The sequence below is a fragment of the Dermochelys coriacea genome, chromosome 6, assembly GCF_009764565.3.
Source record: "Dermochelys coriacea isolate rDerCor1 chromosome 6, rDerCor1.pri.v4, whole genome shotgun sequence".
Lineage (NCBI taxonomy): Eukaryota > Metazoa > Chordata > Testudines > Dermochelyidae > Dermochelys > Dermochelys coriacea.
In genome coordinates this window covers 36,861,964-36,883,501 of record NC_050073.1, presented here as the reverse complement: position 1 = coordinate 36,883,501, position 21,538 = coordinate 36,861,964, and the positions used below count along the sequence as shown (strand labels likewise).

The window sequence follows — 21,538 nt, the reverse complement described above, 5'->3', positions numbered from 1 at the left end:
CATAGTTATTGAACTGCTAAATATCCAGGGATAAATCCTGGCCCCATTGAAGTCAGTGGGAATTTTGCCACTGACTTCATCAGGGGCCAGAATTTCACCCACAGTATACACTAGGGACCCAGCAAAGTGCTGAGCAACCTCAACTTCCATTGTGATTAGGCCCTGTAGGAAGCCACATACAGAGCTCGTGCTTTCCTTTACTCATTCCCACACCTCCCTTGGGAGGCACACCCACATACTTTGAGAACTGCTGGTCTAAAACAATTGGTATATACGTTCTGCTGTATCCTTGTGATTTATTACTAGGTGCTGCTTTCAAACAAAAAAAATTGAAGCATCAGTTTTTGTTATGGATGAAGTAACTACGTTTCTTAGTTTTTTCCAGGCATATTCACTTCCTGGTTGTTTCTTTCCTCCTTCCTCCCAACCTCCACACTACGTCTGTGGTTAATGTTACTCAAAAGAAGAATATATAACTAATCTTTAATTTGCAAGAGTTCATCCTGAATGCTTCAGAGCAGAATATGTGTTTGTCAGAAAACTGTGGTGTATAAGTTATGTCCTGTGAATAGAACCAAAGTGGTCTTGTTGCCATTATGCCTTGCTTCTCAATTGCTATGCCATAGAAAACAGTGAATTATCTCTTAATGGGCAGGGCCATAAATGTGCAAAAATTAATAGAATTGTATGTGTTAAATAGGAATCAAGTGTTTGTGAGTGAGGTTACAAATCATCTCAAAATATCTGTAGATTTAAATTCTTTCATTAACAAAATTATTTTATTCTGTATGCTCATCGCTGGCTGGACTGTTTCTATAATTATAGCATATGCCTATTCTTTAATCATTAAAATGTTGTCCTCCTCCCAATGCAGCTCAGATGTGGGGAGGGTTTGTCTGGGTCCGCAGGGGAAAGAAAATCTTTTTCCCCTTTAAAGATTACACACACATCCTTTCCACCCTCCCCATGAGCATTCGGGGTCCCTGGGCTTATTAGTTGGACAGAAGGGTGCAACATAAGCCTATTGGCTCTTGTGTGCCCATGGATGCCATTCTGCATCATAAAAAAAGCTTCTTCCCTCCTCATCTTTGGGATTAGAGTAGAACTGGGTTTTGAGGTCTTGCTGTGGGCATCATTCTAGTTGTCTTTTTGGGCTTGGAAAGTCATTTTTCCACACTGTCAGATTGGTTTGGGCTATGTGGGGGGAGGGGGGAGGGGTTGTATTCCTCTCATCAACCTAGGACCCATGGGTAGGTTAGGTTGTAAAACTCATATTTTTACAACTTGACAGGTGCCCAATATAGGTACTCGTTCAATAAGGGTTAAATTCCCTGATAAATCAGAATTGTAAGAAAGTTAGGAGAGGGCTGACCTAAAGAAGGTGGGATGGGGTGCAGGCTTCTAATATTTGCTACAGCAAGGAGAGAGCATCTTCTTCCACACTTTCCCTAACCCCTGTGCCACGGGGAAGTATTGGGGTCCCAGCAATAATACTGGGACCAGATTAATTGTTTGGGGTGCTGACAGCAGCCATCCACCAAGTGAAACAAAGTAATGGGGGAGGCTGATGGCAGCCCTCCACCAGTTGGCATGGATTTTAAAAGAAGGATGACCTGCTTTGGATGAGTTATTCCTGGGTAATTTCCATATGTGTTAATTACTAAAGTTGTAGCCTCGTTAAATTACATTCTTGGTATTTTATAGTTTTTCGTGTGGTGTCTGGGGCAAAGAAACATGAAAACATTTCTGAGAGAGGTCATTCCTTACTCAGTCACCAAAAAGGAAGTGTCATCCTAGGCACTTAACTGTTCACCACACACCTGTCTGTCAGCTATGTTCATGTACATTCTCTGAACATATCATCAGCTTGCAGCTTTTCAAGAGGCCCTACTGTACTCATTTCAATGATATGTGTGTGTAGAGTTATAAGATGTGGATTGCTGTTGAGAAGTGTCAGAGTGCGTAACCATTTTCAGTGGCTTAAATAAAAGGAATTAAAAACTAAATGGTACTGTTAGTTCAAGTAACACTCTTCTTTTTTCTATCTTCTGCCCAGATTGCCCAGTTAAAGCTTCTAACATATTGTTTTACTTTGAAAAGATATAAAATATATTTTGGTAATTCGGGCAATCAGAAAATTTAAGCTGCAGCATTGCATTTTCTTGTATTTGCTGTCTTCAGAATATAAGTACTCAGAAAATAGGTAGAAAGACTTAATTTTATGTAGAGCCCAATTTTCCAGATAAATTTGGCTAAAACAGCTTAAACTGTTTTCCCTAATGGGGTCTACTAACAGATAATAAGCCTATTTTTCATATCTTTGATAATTTAACTTTTGTTAAATGCTTAGAAATTATCAATAGGAAGTCAGAGACTCTGTTGTAACTAGGATACCTTCTTGCCAGGTATCTGTTTTATCAGTTACTAGATGGCTAAACAAAAAAGGATAAGAACGAAATGTTTAAACCCATTATCAGATTAAACAGTGTTTAGTAACAAAGCTAACATTAAAAAATGACAACATTTCAAAATAAAAATAATATTTGTGGCTTTAAAATATTGCCAGAATGATCATGTATTTTATTATGGAGTTACAGTATTTAATCAACATTTTCCATGTCCATATTATAGTGGGCTAGTTCAAGGTCAGACAAACTATATTTTAGACACAAGCAAAAGAAATCCTATTGTTCGCATTCAAAAATAAGTTAATTTGTAGAATATTTAGCCTTGTTTCTTGAATTCTTATTCTGCTGTAAAGCTTTTTATTTCTTAGCAGTAAAAAAGGAGTTCATTTTTTTTTTAATTTCCTTAATGTAGCAGTGCACTACTTGTGAGCACAGAAAGTGGTTACATGCAGGGTTGACAGTGGAAAGAAGCTACACTCATTTTCCATAAGTTTTATCGAAAGCTCCCAAAAACATTGTTTCACGCACACATTGAAAATACCAGAGCATGGTGGCAAAGGCAACAGGTCACCTTTGTTGAATAGATAGCAGTGTCTTGAATAGTTAAGGTGTCTTCCAGGCAATGATTAAAGCTGATGCTAGGGAATGGTTGACTGGAATTTATCCAAAAAATGTGACTTTTTGTAGTTGTTCTATTCTGGTTTGGGCTGCAACGTCAGTATAATATGGTAGGTGGTCTTTAGACATTCCTCATGTAGACTGTGTACTGCTGAAGTTATTTGCAGTTGTGCATTTCATATGCAATATTCAATTAAAGTATCTATTGAAACATAGAGTAACTCAATTTAACTGATAATGGTTGAATGACTTGGGGCTACCAAAGGGGTTAAAGAAAAAACAATAACCAAAAACTAAAGTCTAATTTTGACCCAGGAGTAAAACTCCTGCAATCTAGTTATATATGAGAATATTTTAAAGGTCTGTTAAATTTTTTAAAATGTGATGACAGAAGACATTAAGATGTTATTAATCTACTGTAAGAACGGTTTTGATTTCATCATTATACAATAAATACTCCATGCAGATAAATTCAGAACTGTATATTTGCTAAAATCTATTTTTAAATTAAAGCACCTTTTCGTTTCTGAGGTGAGCAATATGGAGCTTTAAGTGTTTGAAGTGTATTTTTTTAAAGCCAGTTAATTTAATGCTCTCTGCTAATTTGAAACAGTGTTTTGTTTGTTTTTTTGTTTGTTTGTTTGTTTTGTTTGCTTGCTTAAGGAACTAAGCATATGTTTGCCTGAAGTCTGACTTTTATGTGCTCTTCACCTGCATACACACACAGTTTATTTTCCCTCCCCAAATGTGTGTACGCAACTTAAAGTCAAATTTAGAAAAATTTATGTTCAGGAATTTATACTGTGAAATACATTCAGAATTAAAATATTGTTAACCTTTGCTAAATCACAGAAGTAGCCCAATATTGTCAAACTAAACAAATGTTAAAATTAATACAGAACATAATATATTTTCTAAAGTCCTTAGGTGACTTTGCAGCCCAAGTCTCATTGAAAGTCAATGGGATTTAAGTTCTTAAAGCTGTAATCCTATAAAGATTTAGGCACATGCTTAACTTTATGAACAATGAGTAGTTCCATTGACTTCATTGGGATTACTCAGAGTGCATAAAGTTAGTCGCCGATTCTGTGAAGACTTACTCTTGTGCTCACTTTAAAAATGGGAGTTAGGCTCCTAAATTATTTAGTCACTTGTGAAAGTTTTATCCTATATCTTCCAAGTAACTTACAAACAAATTAATCCTCACAACTCCTCAGTGAGGTAAGTGTAGAAGAATTGTTATCCTTAAGGATATATGATAAAACTATATTATACTATACTGTAATGTATTTTAAGCTTTATTATGGTATAAAAATAACAAAAGGAAAATAAAACATAAACTGCACTGAATTTTCTTCTTAATCTATTTAAATGGAAAGGGACTGATGGTAATTTTTTATTGTTACTGTGATATGTATGAAAATTAAAATGGTAGAAGATGAGCTTAGGTGAACAGGATACTGATCAGGTGTACTAGAAATAGCAGTTCATTAAGTATGTGTTAATTATATGATATTACTTCTGAAATGCTATGGTGGTTTCATATTTTAAATTGCTTATTAAATCATTAATTTTCTAGGAAGTAAATGAGTCTTACATTGTCATCTTAATCTCTGCAGATTTTACCTTTCATATGTCATCAGGGCACTTAAAGCAATCATAACTGGCTTTCTAGAAATACTGTATTAACATCTAGTTTGTTCAAAGACGATTTATTGCTTCTGCTCTGTTCTTGTTTCTATCATGTGTCTACCACTTTCAGGCTTAAAACTGAATCTGTTTACTTTTTGTTTACTTTTTTGTATGACTAATATAGATTCATAAAAAAGTATAAGAATATTTGTTAAATTATCTTCTCTCTGACAGTAATATGACCTGTGGTTATACCAGGCTGCTTCAATCTATCCAGAGGATCATATACCAAGAAGGATTTGATGGATCCTATCCCCAGGTACTGAGCACCTTCGGTGTCTTCTATAATCATGCAACTAATGTTGTTTTCAAAATTCTCTCTGGGTTAAACATGAAAGGTCTTGGAATAATTAACAGCCAACAAGCTGTTTCTAAGCATTGCTGAAGTAAACAAGTAAAGTAAATAGAGAGTCTGGTTCATATGTTAATGTGTATTTGGAGTTTTACTTAGTTCTCAACGGATATGGGTAGGCTGTGCAAATTAATTGTAAACCAACATTTTTTTAAAAGGCTTATTCTATGCTAGTAGCTACTAAAATAGGTTGCTAAATACAATGAAACTAGGCAAAGTGTATTTTCTCCTGTAGAATTTTCAGATAGCTGTTTTAACAACATGGAGTTCAGAATTAATTCACAAAACTATTGAGAGCTGCCAGTGTATTCCATGCTGTCAGGTTTGGGGTTTGTTGGTAAATTAAAATACATGTATCTTTCAATAGCAAGAATTGAAACACAAAAGCTTATTATGATGCCATTTTAACTTAGATTAACTATTGATATCTCTCAGAACAGCTTACCTTCAGGCATCTCTGTAAATATTCATAAATCATAGCATGAATCATCCAGAATAATGTTTTAAAGACAACAGTTTCAGAGGAAAACTTTTTCTAGTTTAACCAATACTCAACTTACAGTTTTCTTTGTCTTATTCAATCAAGAAGACAGCTTCTTTGGAGTTCACCTAAATAAAATAATCAGTCATGTGTGGTGGTGCTTAATTGATAGATAATTATATTATCTTCATTGCTGTTATACAATAGAAACTTTATTAAGGTAGAAGTTACCTATTATCGGTTCTGGAGAATGTCAAAAAATATAATGTGCTATATAGAACTAGGCAGTTGAATTAAAACAATCTATGAGGGAAGACAGCCTTGCATTTTGTTTAGCTGCTTTTCTGTCTAGGAGCGTTTTTTTAGGAACATTAACTATATGGAATACTTGTGTGTTCATTTAGCTTATTTTTGCAGTTTTCAGTCTCTGCAGAGATTCATGGGCAAGCATGTTTTCCCTTTGGTGGCAGTGCCTGTCTGGAGAAGTAAATTGGTCCCTGACAGGCACCTCTCCCGACTTGCTGTGGTAACCATGGCAACAGGCATGTCATAACAGTTCCCACAGTACAGTATGCAGAGCTGCTCCTCCAACAAGATGACAGGTCCTCTGGAAGCAAGAAATCTTACAGAATGCAAAAAGCAATAGCACCAAAATGACATGAACACCCTGGGAACCTTCAGCCAGCAATTAATGTGCTACTGGAAAAGACTCCAATAACTGTGTTTGTTTTTCTTAGGTGTTGGTTTTAGCTTAAATATAGAACCTATGTATATTCCTGAGAAACATTTATATTTTAATACAAAATGATGGAGTCCATAATTTTTGGATAATTTTTTGCAAAAAAATTAGGACTAAAACATCAACTAACATTGTTTTAAGGAATACTCGTAATGTGCACTATTTTAAAATATTTTGTTAATATTAATAAAATCAAAACCAAAAAACTCCATGCAAATAAATTCAGAACTGTATATTTGCTAAAAGCTATTTTTAAATTAAAGCACATTTTAGTTTCTGAGGTGAGCAATATGTAGCTTTAAGTGTTTGAGGTGTATTCTTTTTAAACCAGTTAGTTTAGTTTAGAAAGCCATTAGATCATGCCTAGATGTTAATTTCTGCTTCAGGGAAGATATAGAGAGCTTAAAAATGAAAATGATTTGCTGAAGCTGAAATGTTACTTTTCTAGAATAATCTTTTCCCTGTTCACCACCTTTCTTCACACAGCATATATTGCATGTTTAGGGAGTCCTGTATAATACTAACACTAATAAAAATACATTCAAAATTGAAATTAATTGAGGGCCAGATCGTGCTCTGGGTCTGTGACCTATAGATCTCTCACTTCTATGGGTTATTCAGCTGTTTCCATGGTATTGCACTCCTTTCCCTTAACCAAGTCCTGAGAAGGGCTTTCTCTATGGTCAAATAGAAAGAGGGTGGATCTGGGACAGGGCTGCATCTCCCCTACTTCCCCTCCATCCAAAAAAACAAAAACAACCCTCTGTAAAATTGTATTCTGAGTGGTACCCCCTACACCTGGGAGAATCCTCTCTCATTGGTGAAGCTGGAGGAGAGCCCACAAGGACATGTAGGCCCAGGGCTGCTGCATAGAGGGCTCTGATTTTGTGTGGACCCCACCTTGAGATTTACAGGAATTGGTGGCCAAACCCCTGCTTCTTCAATACAGTCAAGAGACAAACCTCATGGAGTTTCTAAACGTCTTTGCAAGTTGTTCCATGGTAGGGTCTGGCCCCTAAGGCCCTTAGCTACTGCTTCAAGTGATGATCCCCTTGTGTAGACCATATGTGGACATGCATGCTCACCATACGCCTGAATCTGGAAATTTTTAGCAGCAGTGTCCATTGGTCTGTACATGCCTAGTGGAACTCCTCATGCTCTGAACCGAGGGCATCAATGGCAGCACAGACCAACGCCTCTCCAATTCTTTCTTACCACTGTATGTCTTGAGCCACTGCATACAGGTGCTAAAGAATTAGGTCCTCATAAACATGTCAGAGAATGAAAGGCACAAAAGAAGGATCTGGTTGTTCCAGCTCCACCTTGCAAACGTAAGAAGCTGTACCTCATGGTTCCTCCTGGCAGTCCAATGTTGTGATCCCATCCAATGGTTCTGACATTCTCCGTGCGGATCCCCCAAACACTAGACCTTTGGATGACTCAGATCCCCCGTTGCCACCTCAGAAGCCCCCCAAACACCAGGGAGGACCAAAACGTTCACCTTGCCAGAGGATGTCTTCACTTTGTCCTACCTACCATCTCCCCTGCTACCATCTCCAGCTCTTCTTCAAGACATTCCTACACCCAGAGGGACTACCCTGAAGGGAAGAATATTACCCCCTGCTATGTCTACATCTAACATCCTCCCACTTGTTCTGTTAGCACTGCTGGTAGAACAGGAGCCTGTCATCTCGTCCAGTGAATCTGATGCTCCTGAAGAGGCTTCCCTCCAAGGGAAACAAATCCTGTTGGAGATGAGGAAGGATTTGGAGCCCCCCCCCCACGTACTTCTGAATACAGATATGCAGAGGATAGCTGGTATGAAATGCTTTGGGGTCCTCCCCCTCTGGTTGATCCCTAATGGTACCATGGGAGCCATAGAGCAGATGTCCTGGATCCGTGCGGGAATCACACCAAACCTCCTTTCCCAGCCAGTACCAACTGGCTTCATCAGAATTTTCAGAGGAGGAAGAGAGAGCCAGATCTGCTGATTCCAACTAGTATGTCATCTCCCTGACCGGATTAAGTGATTGCTCCATCATCCACCGGCCCACCCAATGATAACAAACATTACTAGTACTTCTTGCAGAGAGTGGCAACCAAGCTGGAGGAACCTCTCAAAGTGGTCCAAGACACACAACAGGACCTTTTGGACATCCTCTGGCCCTTCAAGGGCAGACCTTTCAGTAAGCCAAACCATCTTGAAACCCATTAGATCAGTATGGCACACCCTGCCTCTTGTGCCCCTTCCCCAAAGAGAGTGGTATTTTGTACTAGCTAGGGGACAGTGTTTTTATTCACCCACCCGACATTGAACTCCTTAGTGGTGAAAGCAGCTACAGAAGCATCCAGGACAAAATATTCTAAGACTACTCCAGCTCACAAAGGTGCCAAATGCCTTTATCTCTTTGATGAGAAAGACTTCTCATCAATTAATCTCCAATTCAGGGTCACTACCTACCAGGAGTTGTTAGCAAAATAAAATGTTCTTAATTGTTCCAAATTTACAGATTTTAAAGACAGACTTCTCCATGAGGACAGGGCCCAGTTCCAAGCCCCCCCATTACTGAAGGCAGGCTAATGGTCAAAATATCACTAATCCCCTCTCAGGAAGAGGGCACTTCGTTTGCAGCCCTCAACATGAAATACATTTATTTTCATATATTCACTGATTCCACAGGAAGTTCCTCAAATTTCTCATTGAGCTGGACCACTTCCAGTTCTGAGACCCTCCATTCGGATTAGTTATAGACCCATGGCGTTCACAAAGTTCCTTTCAGTAGTGGCAGCTTGGATGAGACTGAATGGTTTCACTGTCTTTTCATATCTCAACAACTGGCTTCTGATGGGCAGATTCAGCACGGGAGTCCAGTTGGCAATTACATTCTTGCTCAGTCTTCTATCTTTCCTGGGAATCTGCGCCAATGATGAAAACTTTATCACCCCACATGAGGTCCATAGACTTCATAGAAGCATTCTTGGACTCAACTACAGCAAGAGCCATTGCCCCACCAAGAAATTCCACATCATGAGCAATCATATAAAACAGGTCACCTTCAAACTTTGGACCACAATCAGGACTTGCCTTTCTATCCTCAGCAACATAGTTTCGTACACCCACGTTATAACATTTTGCCAGGCTCCATCTCTGCAGCGTACAGATCTGCCTTGACTCCTTTTATTCACGAGGAAAAGACAACATCAATGCCAAAGTGTCACTTCCATTCAAGGTTTTGTCCTCTTTCACCTGGTGGACAAGACTGAAGAAGGTAAGGGTGGGAATTTCTTTCCTCACCCCTACACTCGAGGAAACTATAGTCACAAATGCTTCCGTTAGGTTGGGGAGCTCATTTGAAGAATTATGTTGCACAAGGCATCTGGACCCGTCAGGAGGCCAGGATGCACATTTTGGTCTGCGTTGTCATCACTGTGTTGATGATCTCTCATTTTCTTTAAACCAAGGTTCTATGGTCCCAGTGTCTGAACTGGAATCTGGCTAGAAGTGATGGAATGTGACTCAGCCCAGATGAGAAACAAGTCCAACAACTGTAGGAGTAGGAAGAGGCTACTATTAGAGGTTTAACAGACTTTTGCCAAAATGGTCCCGAGCCTTTGAGCCCTGATACTCTGTTAGCATTAGTGACTCATAGAGCCATCTCTTGCTGGCCAGGAGACTGCAACAGTTCCTCTCTAGTATGGACCTGATAACAGTTGATATCTGTTACTTCTCGGCTCCATTGCTGCAATGAAGTCTACTTGGGGCTATCCCGAGGTTCACCCGGAACCATCATTCGTCTCCTAAGTGGTTTAGACCAATCTGAGCAGTTTGCAATCAAATGCCCCCTCTTAAAGCCCTAAATAATCTAGAATCTCATAATATAATATTCCTTTTCACCATAATCTGGGACATGATTAACATGGGCTGGTAATGGCTTACTGTTGGGAATTAAGTTTGAACAATCTGTAAGTTTAAAAATACATTTAAGTAATTGCGAGTTATGCCCACTTCACTGTTTTAATTTGGTCCTTCAGGTTTGGTGACAGGACTTTCTCAGTTGACTTCCTTGGAATTATCTTTCCTTGGCATCCATTGGGCTCAACTCTAGTGATCTTCAGGGCAAAGAGGATGGTTAAGGATTTATTTTGCTTAGCTTTTGACCGACTGCTTTTGTTTTCTTTTTGTTTTGTGGTTAATTTTCTATAATGTCTAGCTGCCAAAGCAATAGTACTGTAGAAATGATTAAAGTTCATTCATTTAATCTAAAATGATTTCTTTGACCATACAAGTTCTAATATTGTGGAATGTATTTAAAATTGTCAATTCTACTCTCCAGCACAAGTGTGTTAGTGCAGAACTTTAATCTACTACTTGCCTCATAATACAAGAATCGAGTTAATAGTTAGTCTGTCGTAATATCAACCATCCTCATAGAAATTATGAAACACAGAAAATATACTTTGTCCTCAATGAAACAAATAAGGGTATTTTTAGCATTTTTGATATTGATATATCATTATCTTGGAGTATAAAGTTCTCATACCCATCCTACAAAGAGGAATTAAGTGTTGTCCTATAAGGACTTGTTAGTACTTAAAGCAAGTAGGGAACTAACTTTCTGATTCAATTTTGTAAATGTGTTTATAAGCTGCTCTTTTTTATTTTGATTGACCAGAAAAGGCAAATGTTTTTGTTAATTGCAAAAGTTCAGAGCAAATCAAAGACCTCCCATTTCTATTGATGACTTACCTGTGTATTATTTACTTTGTTGATATGAGATACTTGGAACACCATTTATTTTTTGCTGATGACTGTCCAGAAAAACTGGACAAAGCAGATTTCATAACCTATCCATAGTTTGTGAATTGCTTATACATTACAGAAAATGGGGTTTTCTATACATTTTTGTACCCCATCATGCTCTCTGATTAGATTCTCAACTCTTACCCTCCCGCCCCCGGCCAAAATTATGTAACATTCCAACACTTAGATCAATGTCAGGCTTTGCTGTATTATCCTGAGCTAGGATGCGTGTACTGTAAACAGGTAATTTTATATATGACTACAGACCAGAGAAAAGTATGTGGAGCAATAATGCACCAGTACTTGAATATATTGCTTTCAGAGAGAACAAAAGAGATTCTAGTAGGTCAGTTCACTCCTTTATCCAGAAGAGTTGAATAAACTGAGTTTGATGCAGCTGTGTGTGTGTTTTATAGATGAGTCCATAAAAGCCAAGGCCCTGTCAACTCTGCATGAACAGAGTTTTACCACAGCCTCAGAAACAACTCTGACATCATAATCAAAAAGGCTGACAAAGGAGGTGCTGTCATCATCATGAATAGGTCGGAGTATGAACAAGAGGCTACTAGGCAGCTCTCCAACACCACTTTCTACAAGCCATTACCCTCTGATCCCACTGAGAGTTACCAAAAGAAACTACAGCATTTGCTCAAGAAACTCCCTGAAAAAGCACAAGAACAAATCCGCACAGACACACCCCTAGAACCCCGACCTGGGGTATTCTATCTGCTACCCAAGATCCATAAACCTGGAAATCCTGGACGCCCCATCATCTCAGGCATTGGCACCCTGACAGCAGGATTGTCTGGCTATGTAGACTCCCTCCTCGTTACCAGCACTCCCAGCTATCTTTGAGACACCACTGACTTCCTGAGGACACTACAATCCATTGGTGATCTTCCTAAAAACACCATCCTAGCCACTATGGATGTAGAAGCCCTCTACACCAACATTCCACACAAAGATGGACTACAAGCCATCAGGAACAGTATCCCCGATACTGTCACGGCTAACCTGGTGGCTGAACTTTGTGACTTTGTCCTCACCCATAACTATTTCACATTTGGTGACAATGTATACCTTCAAATCAGCGGCACTGCGATGGGTACCCGCATGGCCCCACAGTATGCCAACATTTTTATGGCTGACTTAGAACAACGCTTCCTCAGCTCTCGTCCCCTAATGCCCCTACTCTACTTGCACTACATTGTTGACATCTTCATCATCTGGACCCATGGAAAAGAAGCTCTTGAGGAATTCCACCATGATTTCAACAATTTCCATCCCACCATCAACCTCAGCCTGGACCAGTCCACACAAGAGATCCACTTCCTGGACACTACGGTGCTAATAAGCGATGGTCACATAAACACCATCCTATATCGGAAACCTACTGACCGCTATTCCTACCTACATGCCTCTAGCTTTCATCCAGATCATACCACTCGATCCATTGTCTACAGCCAAGCTCTACGATATAACCACATTTGCTCCAACCCCTCAGATAGAGACAAACACCTACAAGATCTCTATCATGCATTCCTACAACTACAATACCCACCTGCTGAAGTGAAGAAACAGATTGACAGAGCCAGAAGAGTACCCAGAAGTCACCTACCACAGGACTGGCCCAACAAAGAAAACAACAGAACGCCACTAGCCATCACCTTCAGCCCCCAACTAAAACCTCTCCAACGCATCATCAAGGATCTACAACCTATCCTGAAGGACGACCCATCACTCTCACAGATCTTGGGAGACAGGCCAGTCCTTGCTTACAGACAGCCCCCCAATCTGAAGCAAATACTCACCAGCAACCACACACCACACAACAGAACCACTAACCCAGGAACCTATCCTTGCAACAAAGCCCGTTGCCAACTCTGACCACATATCTATTCAGGGGATACCATCATAGGGCCTAATCACATCAGCCACACTATCAGAGGCTCGTTCACCTGCGCATCTACCAATGTGATATATGCCATCATGTGCCAGCAATGCCCCTCTGCCATGTACATTGGCCAAACTGGACAGTCTCTACGTAAAAGAATGAATGGACACAAATCAGACGTTAAGAATTATAACATTCAAAAACCAGTTGGAGAACACTTCAATCTCTCTGGTCACTCGATCACAGACCTAAGAGTGGCTATCCTTCAACAAAAAAGCTTCAAAAACAGACTCCAACGAGAGACTGCTGAATTGGAATTAATTTGCAAACTGGATACAATTAACTTAGGCTTGAATAGAGACTGGGAATGGATGAGTCATTACACAAAGTAAAACTATTTCCCCATGGTATTTCTCCCTCCCACCCCACCCCCCACTGTTCCTCTGATATTCTTGTTAACTGCTGGAATTAGCCTACCTTGCTTGTCACCATGAAAGGTTTTCCTCCTTCCCCCCCTCCCCCCCGCTGCTGGTGATGGCTTATCTTAAGTGATCACTCTCCTTACAGTGTGTATGATAAACCCATTGTTTCATGTTCTCTGTGTGTGTGTGTGTGTGTGTGTGTGTGTGTGTGTGTGTGTGTGTGTGTGTGTGTGTGTGTGTGTGTGTGTGTGTGTGTGTGTGTGTGTGTATAAATCTCTCCTCTGTTTTTTCCACCAAATGCATCCGATGAAGTGAGCTGTAGCTCACGAAAGCTTATGCTCTAATAAATTTGTTAGTCTCTAAGGTACCACAAGTACTCCTTTTCTTTTTGCGAATACAGACTAACACGGCTGCTACTCTGAAACCTGTAAGAATAACTGTTTGCTCTAATGTCCTGGTCAAAATTTCCCCTCTGTGTCTCAAACACTGCTGTGCAATGTGCTAATTTTGTGTCTGGTTTCCACTTAGTAGCAGCTGTGCTTAGGTAGTTGGTGAAATTCTTCTTTCATATGTGGGTCTAGATTCACAAAGGGCACTTACGTACTTTACTGCCTTGTGGAATTCATAACTCTGTGTTAAGTGCTCAGGCTTTCTATACAATGCATGGAGACAGTTAGGTACCTAAGAATAGGATTCACAGAAGTCAGGGCACTGAGTAGAGAGCTGCCTAAGATCGCCAATAGGAAATGCCAAGGAGAGGGATGTTGCCTAAGGCTCTGTCCCTGAAATGTCCGCTCAATATTAGCCATGAATCCTCTCTCTGGAGTTAGGCACCTAAGCCAAATGAAAAGGAGTACTTGTGGCACCTTAGAGACTAACAAATTTATTAGAGCATAAGCTTTCGTGAGCTACAGCTCACTTCATCGGAATGCATCCGATGAAGTGAGCTGTAGCTCACGAAAGCTTATGCTCTAATAAATTTGTTAGTCTCTAAGGTGCCACAAGTACTCCTTTTTCTTTTTGCGAATACAGACTAACACGGCTGCTACTCTGAAACCTAAGCCAAATGAATGGTTGAAGAGAGGGGCAGTTCCTTCATAACTTTTAGCTCAGTGGTTAGAACACTCACCCAAGATATGGGAGACCTGACATGGATTTGATATTTTTTCCCCCTTCTGGCTGATGTGGAGCAGGGATTTGAACTTGAGTCTCCCACCTCAGTATCCTAATCACTGGACTATGGAGTATTCTGTGGAAGATCTCTCTCAATCTGTTGAAGCTGTTCCCCTGTGTATTATAGTTAAATATCCATTGATCCAGAGAGAGAATGAGTGATTCAGTAGATCAGTGGTTAGGGCACTTATTTGGTAGGCAGGAGACCCAAATTCAAATCCTTGCTCCACATCAGGCAGAGAGAGAGAACTGAACCCAGGTTTGCCACAACCTGGGTGAGTGTTGTAACCATTAGGCTAAAAGTTATAAGGGGACCTCTACCACATCCATATCCACCTCCATAGTCTGTTGTACATATGCTCAGAGAAGGCCTGTTGGATCAGGTCCCAAAAGCAAGATAGGCTAGGGAATGCCTACTTAGTGAATCCCTCTGGAGCTCAGGTATGAGTTAGGCAACAAGTTCTGGGCAGAGTCAGGGCTTAGGTGTTTGAGTGTATGCCCAGCTGCCAAAAATTATGTCCCTCAGGGACTTGAATGACAGAAACGTAGGTGCTTCAGGATTCTAGGCATCTATTTGGTTAGGCAGTAGCTGAGCAGGGGTTTTGTGAATGACAGTGGCATCTAAATTCTCCTTGTAAATCTAACCCAAGTAGTGTATCAAAGTACTCTGAAATCGCTTAGGATCAAAAGTGATGTAGGTATAGATAAGGATTTGGTAAATATCCAGGAATGAGGTATGAGTGACTTATTTGCATCTTATATTGCAAACAAAAATGTTTTGTAAGAGAATATTTAGTCAGAAACCCAGTATGGACTCTCAGTATGATGAACAAGTTCCCAAACTGATGTAATCTTTTACCTGTCTGGTACTACTACAGAGTTCATTAGCTAACACTCTCCTTTAAAGACTATCAGAAAGGAAATATATTATAGTCTCAATCCACCTTTCCCCTCAAATCCTCTGTCCTACACAAAAATGTGCACTCTGGATACATCTCCTGCCTATAACCATAGCATCTTAATGGGACAGCTTCAGTTTAAAAATCATATTTCCTTCTGATTATTTAAGTAACCCTTAAAATTACTATAATAGAGATTAGAGAAAATAATGCATTTTTCTCTTTACTTTTGCATTTGACAACAATGTTTCATATAGTCAATTTAACTTTTTAGTGAATGATCCACACTCCCTCGTGCAAAAGGATGTGTACCATCTATATTTACTTTTTATTTTTTTTCAGTGTATACATTCATTCAGTAAAAATAATGCTTCTCCATTGCTCTAGTGGCTCCTTGAAACATTTGAAAAGTAAAAATATGCAAATAGATTACTCCAGGAGACTCCCTTCACCCAGTCATTAATATAAATATTAAGGGCAGCTAAAACATACTTTTGATCTTTCTGTTCTTTCACCAGAGTCCTCCCCAATCTCTTTTGGCTATGGAAAGCAAATGTGCTTTGTAGCATTCCCCAATGTTCAATAAAGTAGGACTCTTTCAATTCCAAACATGAGTGACCATCAGTTGCCCTGCCAATTACTCCTTCTGGGGCTGTAGTTCAGATATCCCTGTTGACTGCTAATGTGGTAGTATGGCAGAGGGAGCGAGATGGTCTTTCAGGTAAATAGGTCCTAGGTGGTTTAGGGCTTTATAGGTCAAAACCAACACCTTAAATTCTACCTGGTACCTTGTAAGTAGCAAGTGCAGATCCCAAGGAATGGTGTCATGTGCTACCAGAAAGATGTATCCTATAACAAACAAGCTGCTAAATTCTGCAACAGCTACTATTTCTGGATTGATTTTAAATGTAGGCCAACATACAGCACATTGCAGTAGTCTAATCTGGAGTAGACAAAGTTGTAGATGGCAGTTGCAAAGTCTGAATCAGAAAGAAACTGATGCAACCTTCTGACTGTATGTAGATGGAAAAAGCCAGTCTAGCCAATCTACCTGCTTTTCTAGTAGTAGCAACAGCAGTAGTAGAGCTGAAAGAAAGTGAACAGATAACAAGCAGCGGACAGTTGGGTCAGAAGGAGAAAAGAGGAAGACAAAAGAAAGGTGAACCTGAGAATGTTTGGTTGTTGCTCTCAGGCGCTCCCAAGAGACCCTTCTAAAGACCGAGGGAAGAAGAAAATCCCCTAACAATTTTTTTAAAGAAATTGAGGGAAATAAGCAAAATCATAATATACTCTTTAAAAGGTCCTTTATCAGAACACTACTTTTAACAAGCTTTTGAGCTTAAACAGAGCTCTTCTTTGGGTCCCCTGTTTCTTCTGGTTTCTTTCACCAGTAGAAGTTGGTCCAATAAAAGATATTACCTCACCGACCTTATGTCTCTGATATCTTGGGACCAACACAGCTACAACATCACTTTAATTAGTCATTCTCAAAAAATTCAAATTAAGAATTTCCTTTTAGTTCCATTCCTTCTGTTAAACCAATACTTGATAATCAAACTTTGTATGTTGTCCCATTACATAAGAACATAAGAATGGCCATACTGGGTCAGACCAAAGTTCCATCTAGCCCAGTATCCTGTCTTCCGACAGTGACAAATGCCAGGTACCCGAGAGGGGATGAACAGAACAGGTAATCATCAAGTGATCCATCCCCTGTCACCCATTCCCAGCTATCCTGCCTAATAGCCATTGATGGACTATCCTCCATGAATTTATCTAGTTCTTTTTTGAGCCTTGTTATAGTTTTGGCCTTCACAACATCCTCTGGCAAACAGTTCCATAGGTTGACTGTGCATTGTGTGAAGAAATACTTCCTTTTGTTTGTTTAAACCTGCTGCTTATTAATTTCATTTGGTGACCCCTAGTTTTTGTGTTATGAGAAGTAGTAAATAGCACTTCCTTATTTACTTTCTCCATATCTGTCATGATTTTATAGACCTCTATCATATCCCCCCTCAGTCGTCTCTTTCTTTTCCAACCTGAAAAGTCCCAATTTTATTAATCTTTCCTCATATGGAAGCTGTGCCATACCCCTGATCATTTTGTTGCCCTTTTCTGAACCTTTTCCAATTCCAATATATCTTTTTTGAGATGGAGCGACCACATCTGCATGCAATAGTCAAGATGTGGGCATACCATGGATTTATATAGAGGCAATATGATATTTTCTGGCTTATTATCTATCCCTTTATTCATGATTCCCAACATTCTGCTAGCTTTTTTGACTGCCGCTGCCCATTGAGTGGGTGTTTCAGAGAACTAACAATGATGCCAAGACCTCTCAAGTGGTAACAGCTAATTTAGACCCCATCATTTTATATGTATAGTTGGGATTATGTTTTCCAATGTGCATTATTTTGCATTTATCAACATTAAATTTCATCTCTCATTTTCTTGCCCAATCACCCAGTTTTGTGAGCTCCCTTTGTAGCTCTTCGCACTCTGCTTTGGACTTAACTATCATGAGTAGTTTTATATCATCTGCAAATTTGGCCACCTCACTGTTTACCCCTTTTTCCAGATCATTTATGAATATGTTGAATAAGACTGTTCCCAGTACAGATCCCTGGGGGACACCACTATTAACCTCTCTCCATCCTGAAAACTGACCATTTATTCCTACCCTTTGTTTCCTATCTTTTAGCTAGTTGCCAATCCATGAGAGGACCTTCCCTCTTATCCCATGACAGCTTACTTTGCTTAAGAGCCTTTGGTGAGGGAACTTGTCAAAGGCTTTCTGAAAATCTAAGTACACTATGTCCACCGGATAACCTTTGTCCACATGTATGTTGACCCCCTCAAAGAATTCTAGTAGATTGGTGAGGCATGATTTCCCTTTACAAAAACCATGTTGACTCTTCGCCAACAAATTATGTTCATCTATGTGTCTGACAATTCTGTTCTTTATTATAGTTTCAACCAGTTTGTCTGGTACTGAAGTCAGATGTACTGGCCTGTAAATACCGGGATCACCTCTGGAGTCCTTTTTAAAATTTGACATCACATTAGCTATCCTCCAGTCATTTGGTACAGAAGCGGATTTAAAGGATAGGTTACAAACCACAGTTAGTAGTTCTGCAATTTCACATTCAGAACTCTTGAGTGATATACCATTTGGTCCTGGTGGCTTATTGCTGTTTAATTTATCAATTTGTTCCAAAACCTTCTCTAATGACACCTCAATCTTGGACAGTTCCTCAGATTTTATCACCTAAAAAGAATGGCTCAGGTTTGGGAATCTCCCTCACATCTTCAGCTGTGAAGACTGAAGCAAAAAATTAATTTAGTTTCTCCACAATTCTCCGCCTTATCCTCGAGTGCTCCTTTAGTATCTCGATCATTCAGTTGCCCCTCTGGTTGTTTAGCAGGCTTTCTGCTTCTGGTGTACTTAATTTTTTTTTTTTTGCTATTACTTTTTCAGGTCTTTGGCTAGGTGTTCTTCAAATTCTTTTTTGGTCTTCTTAATTCTATTTTTATACTTCATTTGCCAGAATTTATGCTCCTTTTTATTTTCCTCACTAGGATTTAACTTCCACTTTTTAAAGGATGCCTTTTTGCTTCTCATTGCTTCTTTTACTTGGTTATTTAGCCACAGTGGTGCTTTTTTGGTTCTCTTACTATGTTTTTTAATTTGGTTGAGTCTCTATTATGGTGTCTTTAAAAGGTTTCCATGCAGCTTGCAGGGATTTCATTTTTGGCACTAAAAAGAAAAGGAGTACTTGTGGCACCTTAGAGACTAACAAATTTATTAGAGCATAAGCTTTCGTGAGCTATAGCTCACTTCATCCGATGCATCCGATGAAGTGAGCTGTAGCTCACGAAAGCTTATGCTCTAATAAATGTGTTAGTCTCTAAGGTGCCACAAGTACTCCTTTTCTTTTTGTGAATACAGACTAACACGGCTGCTACTCTGAAACCTGTCATTTTTGGCACTGTAGCTTTTAATTTCTGTTTAACTAATTTCCTCATTTTTGTGTAGTTCCCCTTTCTGAAATGAAATGCTGCTGTGTTGGGCTGCTGTGATGTTTTCCCTGTCACAGGGATGTTTAATTATATTATGGTCACTATTACCAAGCAGCCCAGCTATATTCACCTCTTGGTGAATCTTGTGCTCCACTTGGACTAAAACAAGAATTTTCTCTCCTCTGGTGGGTTCCAGGACTAGCTGCTCCAAGAAGCAGTCATTTAAGGTGTCAAGAAACTTTATCTCCGCATCCCGTCCTGAGGTGACATGTACCCAGTCAACATGGGGATAGCTGAAATCCTCCATTATTACTGAGTTTTTTATTTTTATAGCCTCTAATCTCCATGAGCATTTCACAGTTACTATCACCATCCTGGTCAGGTGGTCGGTAGTATATCCCTGCTGCTATATTCTTATTATTCAAGCATGGAAATACTATCCATAGAGATTCTACGGTACAGTTTGATTCATTTACAGTTTTTTCTTCATTTGATTCTATGCTTTCTTTCACATATAATGCCACTCCCCCACCAGCCCAACCTGTTCTGTCCTTCCGATACAGTAATACCAGGGTACAAAATATATCCCATTAATTATCCTCATTCCACGAAGTTTCTGTGATGCCTATGATATCAATATCCTTATTTAATACGAGACACTCTAGTTCATCCATCTTATTATTTAGACTTGTAGCATTTGTATATAAGCACTTGTCACTTTTTATCTATCTGTCATTACTGATGCAAATTTGCCATTGATGCAAAAATTGGTACTACTATAAATATTTTTCCCTCTCCGGGCTCTCTTACGCTATCACATGCTTACTTCAAACTATTTAGTTACTATGTGCGTACATAATATAAATTACAGAAGTTCTAAAAATTATCTATCCATTTGATGCAAGGTGTTTTTCCTCCTAATGTGAGAAATAAAAAGTAGTCATTTTATTTTTTTTCATCTTCTCTAGAAAAACCAAAAAAATATTCTGCGGATAGGAATTCAGAGCCTTGGTTCAGTGTTGTGGGGAGATGACATTTGTTGCGCTGATAATCCAGAAGATGTTCATAGCCTCACAAAGTTTCTGTATGTCCTCCGTGGTCTCCTCAGAATGTCTTTGTCAGCCTGCATAATCACAGTGCCAGCCCATCTTATCCAGGTAGGAATATTATAATTGCTTCTTTCCATAATTTGTTGTACATGGTTTAGTATTCACAAAAAAAGTTATTGAGCAAAATGGATTGAAGTGTCATGAATGATTTTGAAAATTGCATCCTGTTGCAGTTGTTTTGCATCACTAGCAAATTGATTTCCAGATGAAATTTTACCTCATGTATTATATTTTCCTCTGACATACAGTAGGGTCTTCAACATTATTTAGATGCTGAATTTATCTTTCAGTAATTACTAGCAAATAAAAGTAATTCATAAACTTTTTGAGTGAGCCAAGAGAATAAAACCAATTTAAGACATTCCAAATAGGCATCCTTCGGCTTAGCATCTTGAGTTTTAAAATAATGTTACTGCATTTCTTCTGTGCTTTTGTTATGTAGCAATACATTGCATTATCTAGAAACACCTGAATATTGTAATGGCTTAGATACAGGTATAGCTGTCATATGACTTCGATATGTATAAAATAAAATAGGTAGAACTTATAGAACAGGGGTGGGCAAACTCTTTGGCCTGAGGGCCACATCGGGGTTCCAAAACTGTATAGAGGGCGGGGTAAGGAAGGCTGTGCCTCCCCAAACAGCCTGGCCTCTGCCCCTTCCCACTTCCCGCCCCCTGACTGCCCCCCTCAGAACCTCCCCACCTATACAGGCTCCCCGGGACTTCCATGCCTATCCAACCCCCCCGCTCCACCGCATTCCCCATCCCCTGACCGCGCCCCCCCCCGAACTCCCACCCCATCCAACTGTCCCCTGATTGCCCCCTGGGATCCTTATCCAACCCCCCCGCTCCCTGCCCCCTTACCATGCTGCTCAAAGCAGAATGTCTGGCAGCTACGCCACCTGGCCGGAGCCAGCCACGCCAC

At 39.6% G+C, this 21,538-nt stretch overlaps 1 protein-coding gene across 8 annotated transcripts in view; it reads left to right on the top strand.

Moving 5' to 3' along the window:
* Positions 1–21,538, top strand: part of ELP4 (elongator acetyltransferase complex subunit 4) — a 248,158-nt gene that overhangs the window by 71,519 nt on the left and 155,101 nt on the right. For all 8 annotated transcript variants that reach the window (XM_038405562.2, XM_038405559.2, XM_038405565.2 and 5 more), the window contains 2 exons: positions 4,893–4,977; positions 20,471–20,659. In XM_038405562.2, the coding sequence (XP_038261490.1) occupies positions 4,893–4,977; positions 20,471–20,659 (274 nt within the window). The remainder of the gene's footprint in view (positions 1–4,892; positions 4,978–20,470; positions 20,660–21,538) is intronic.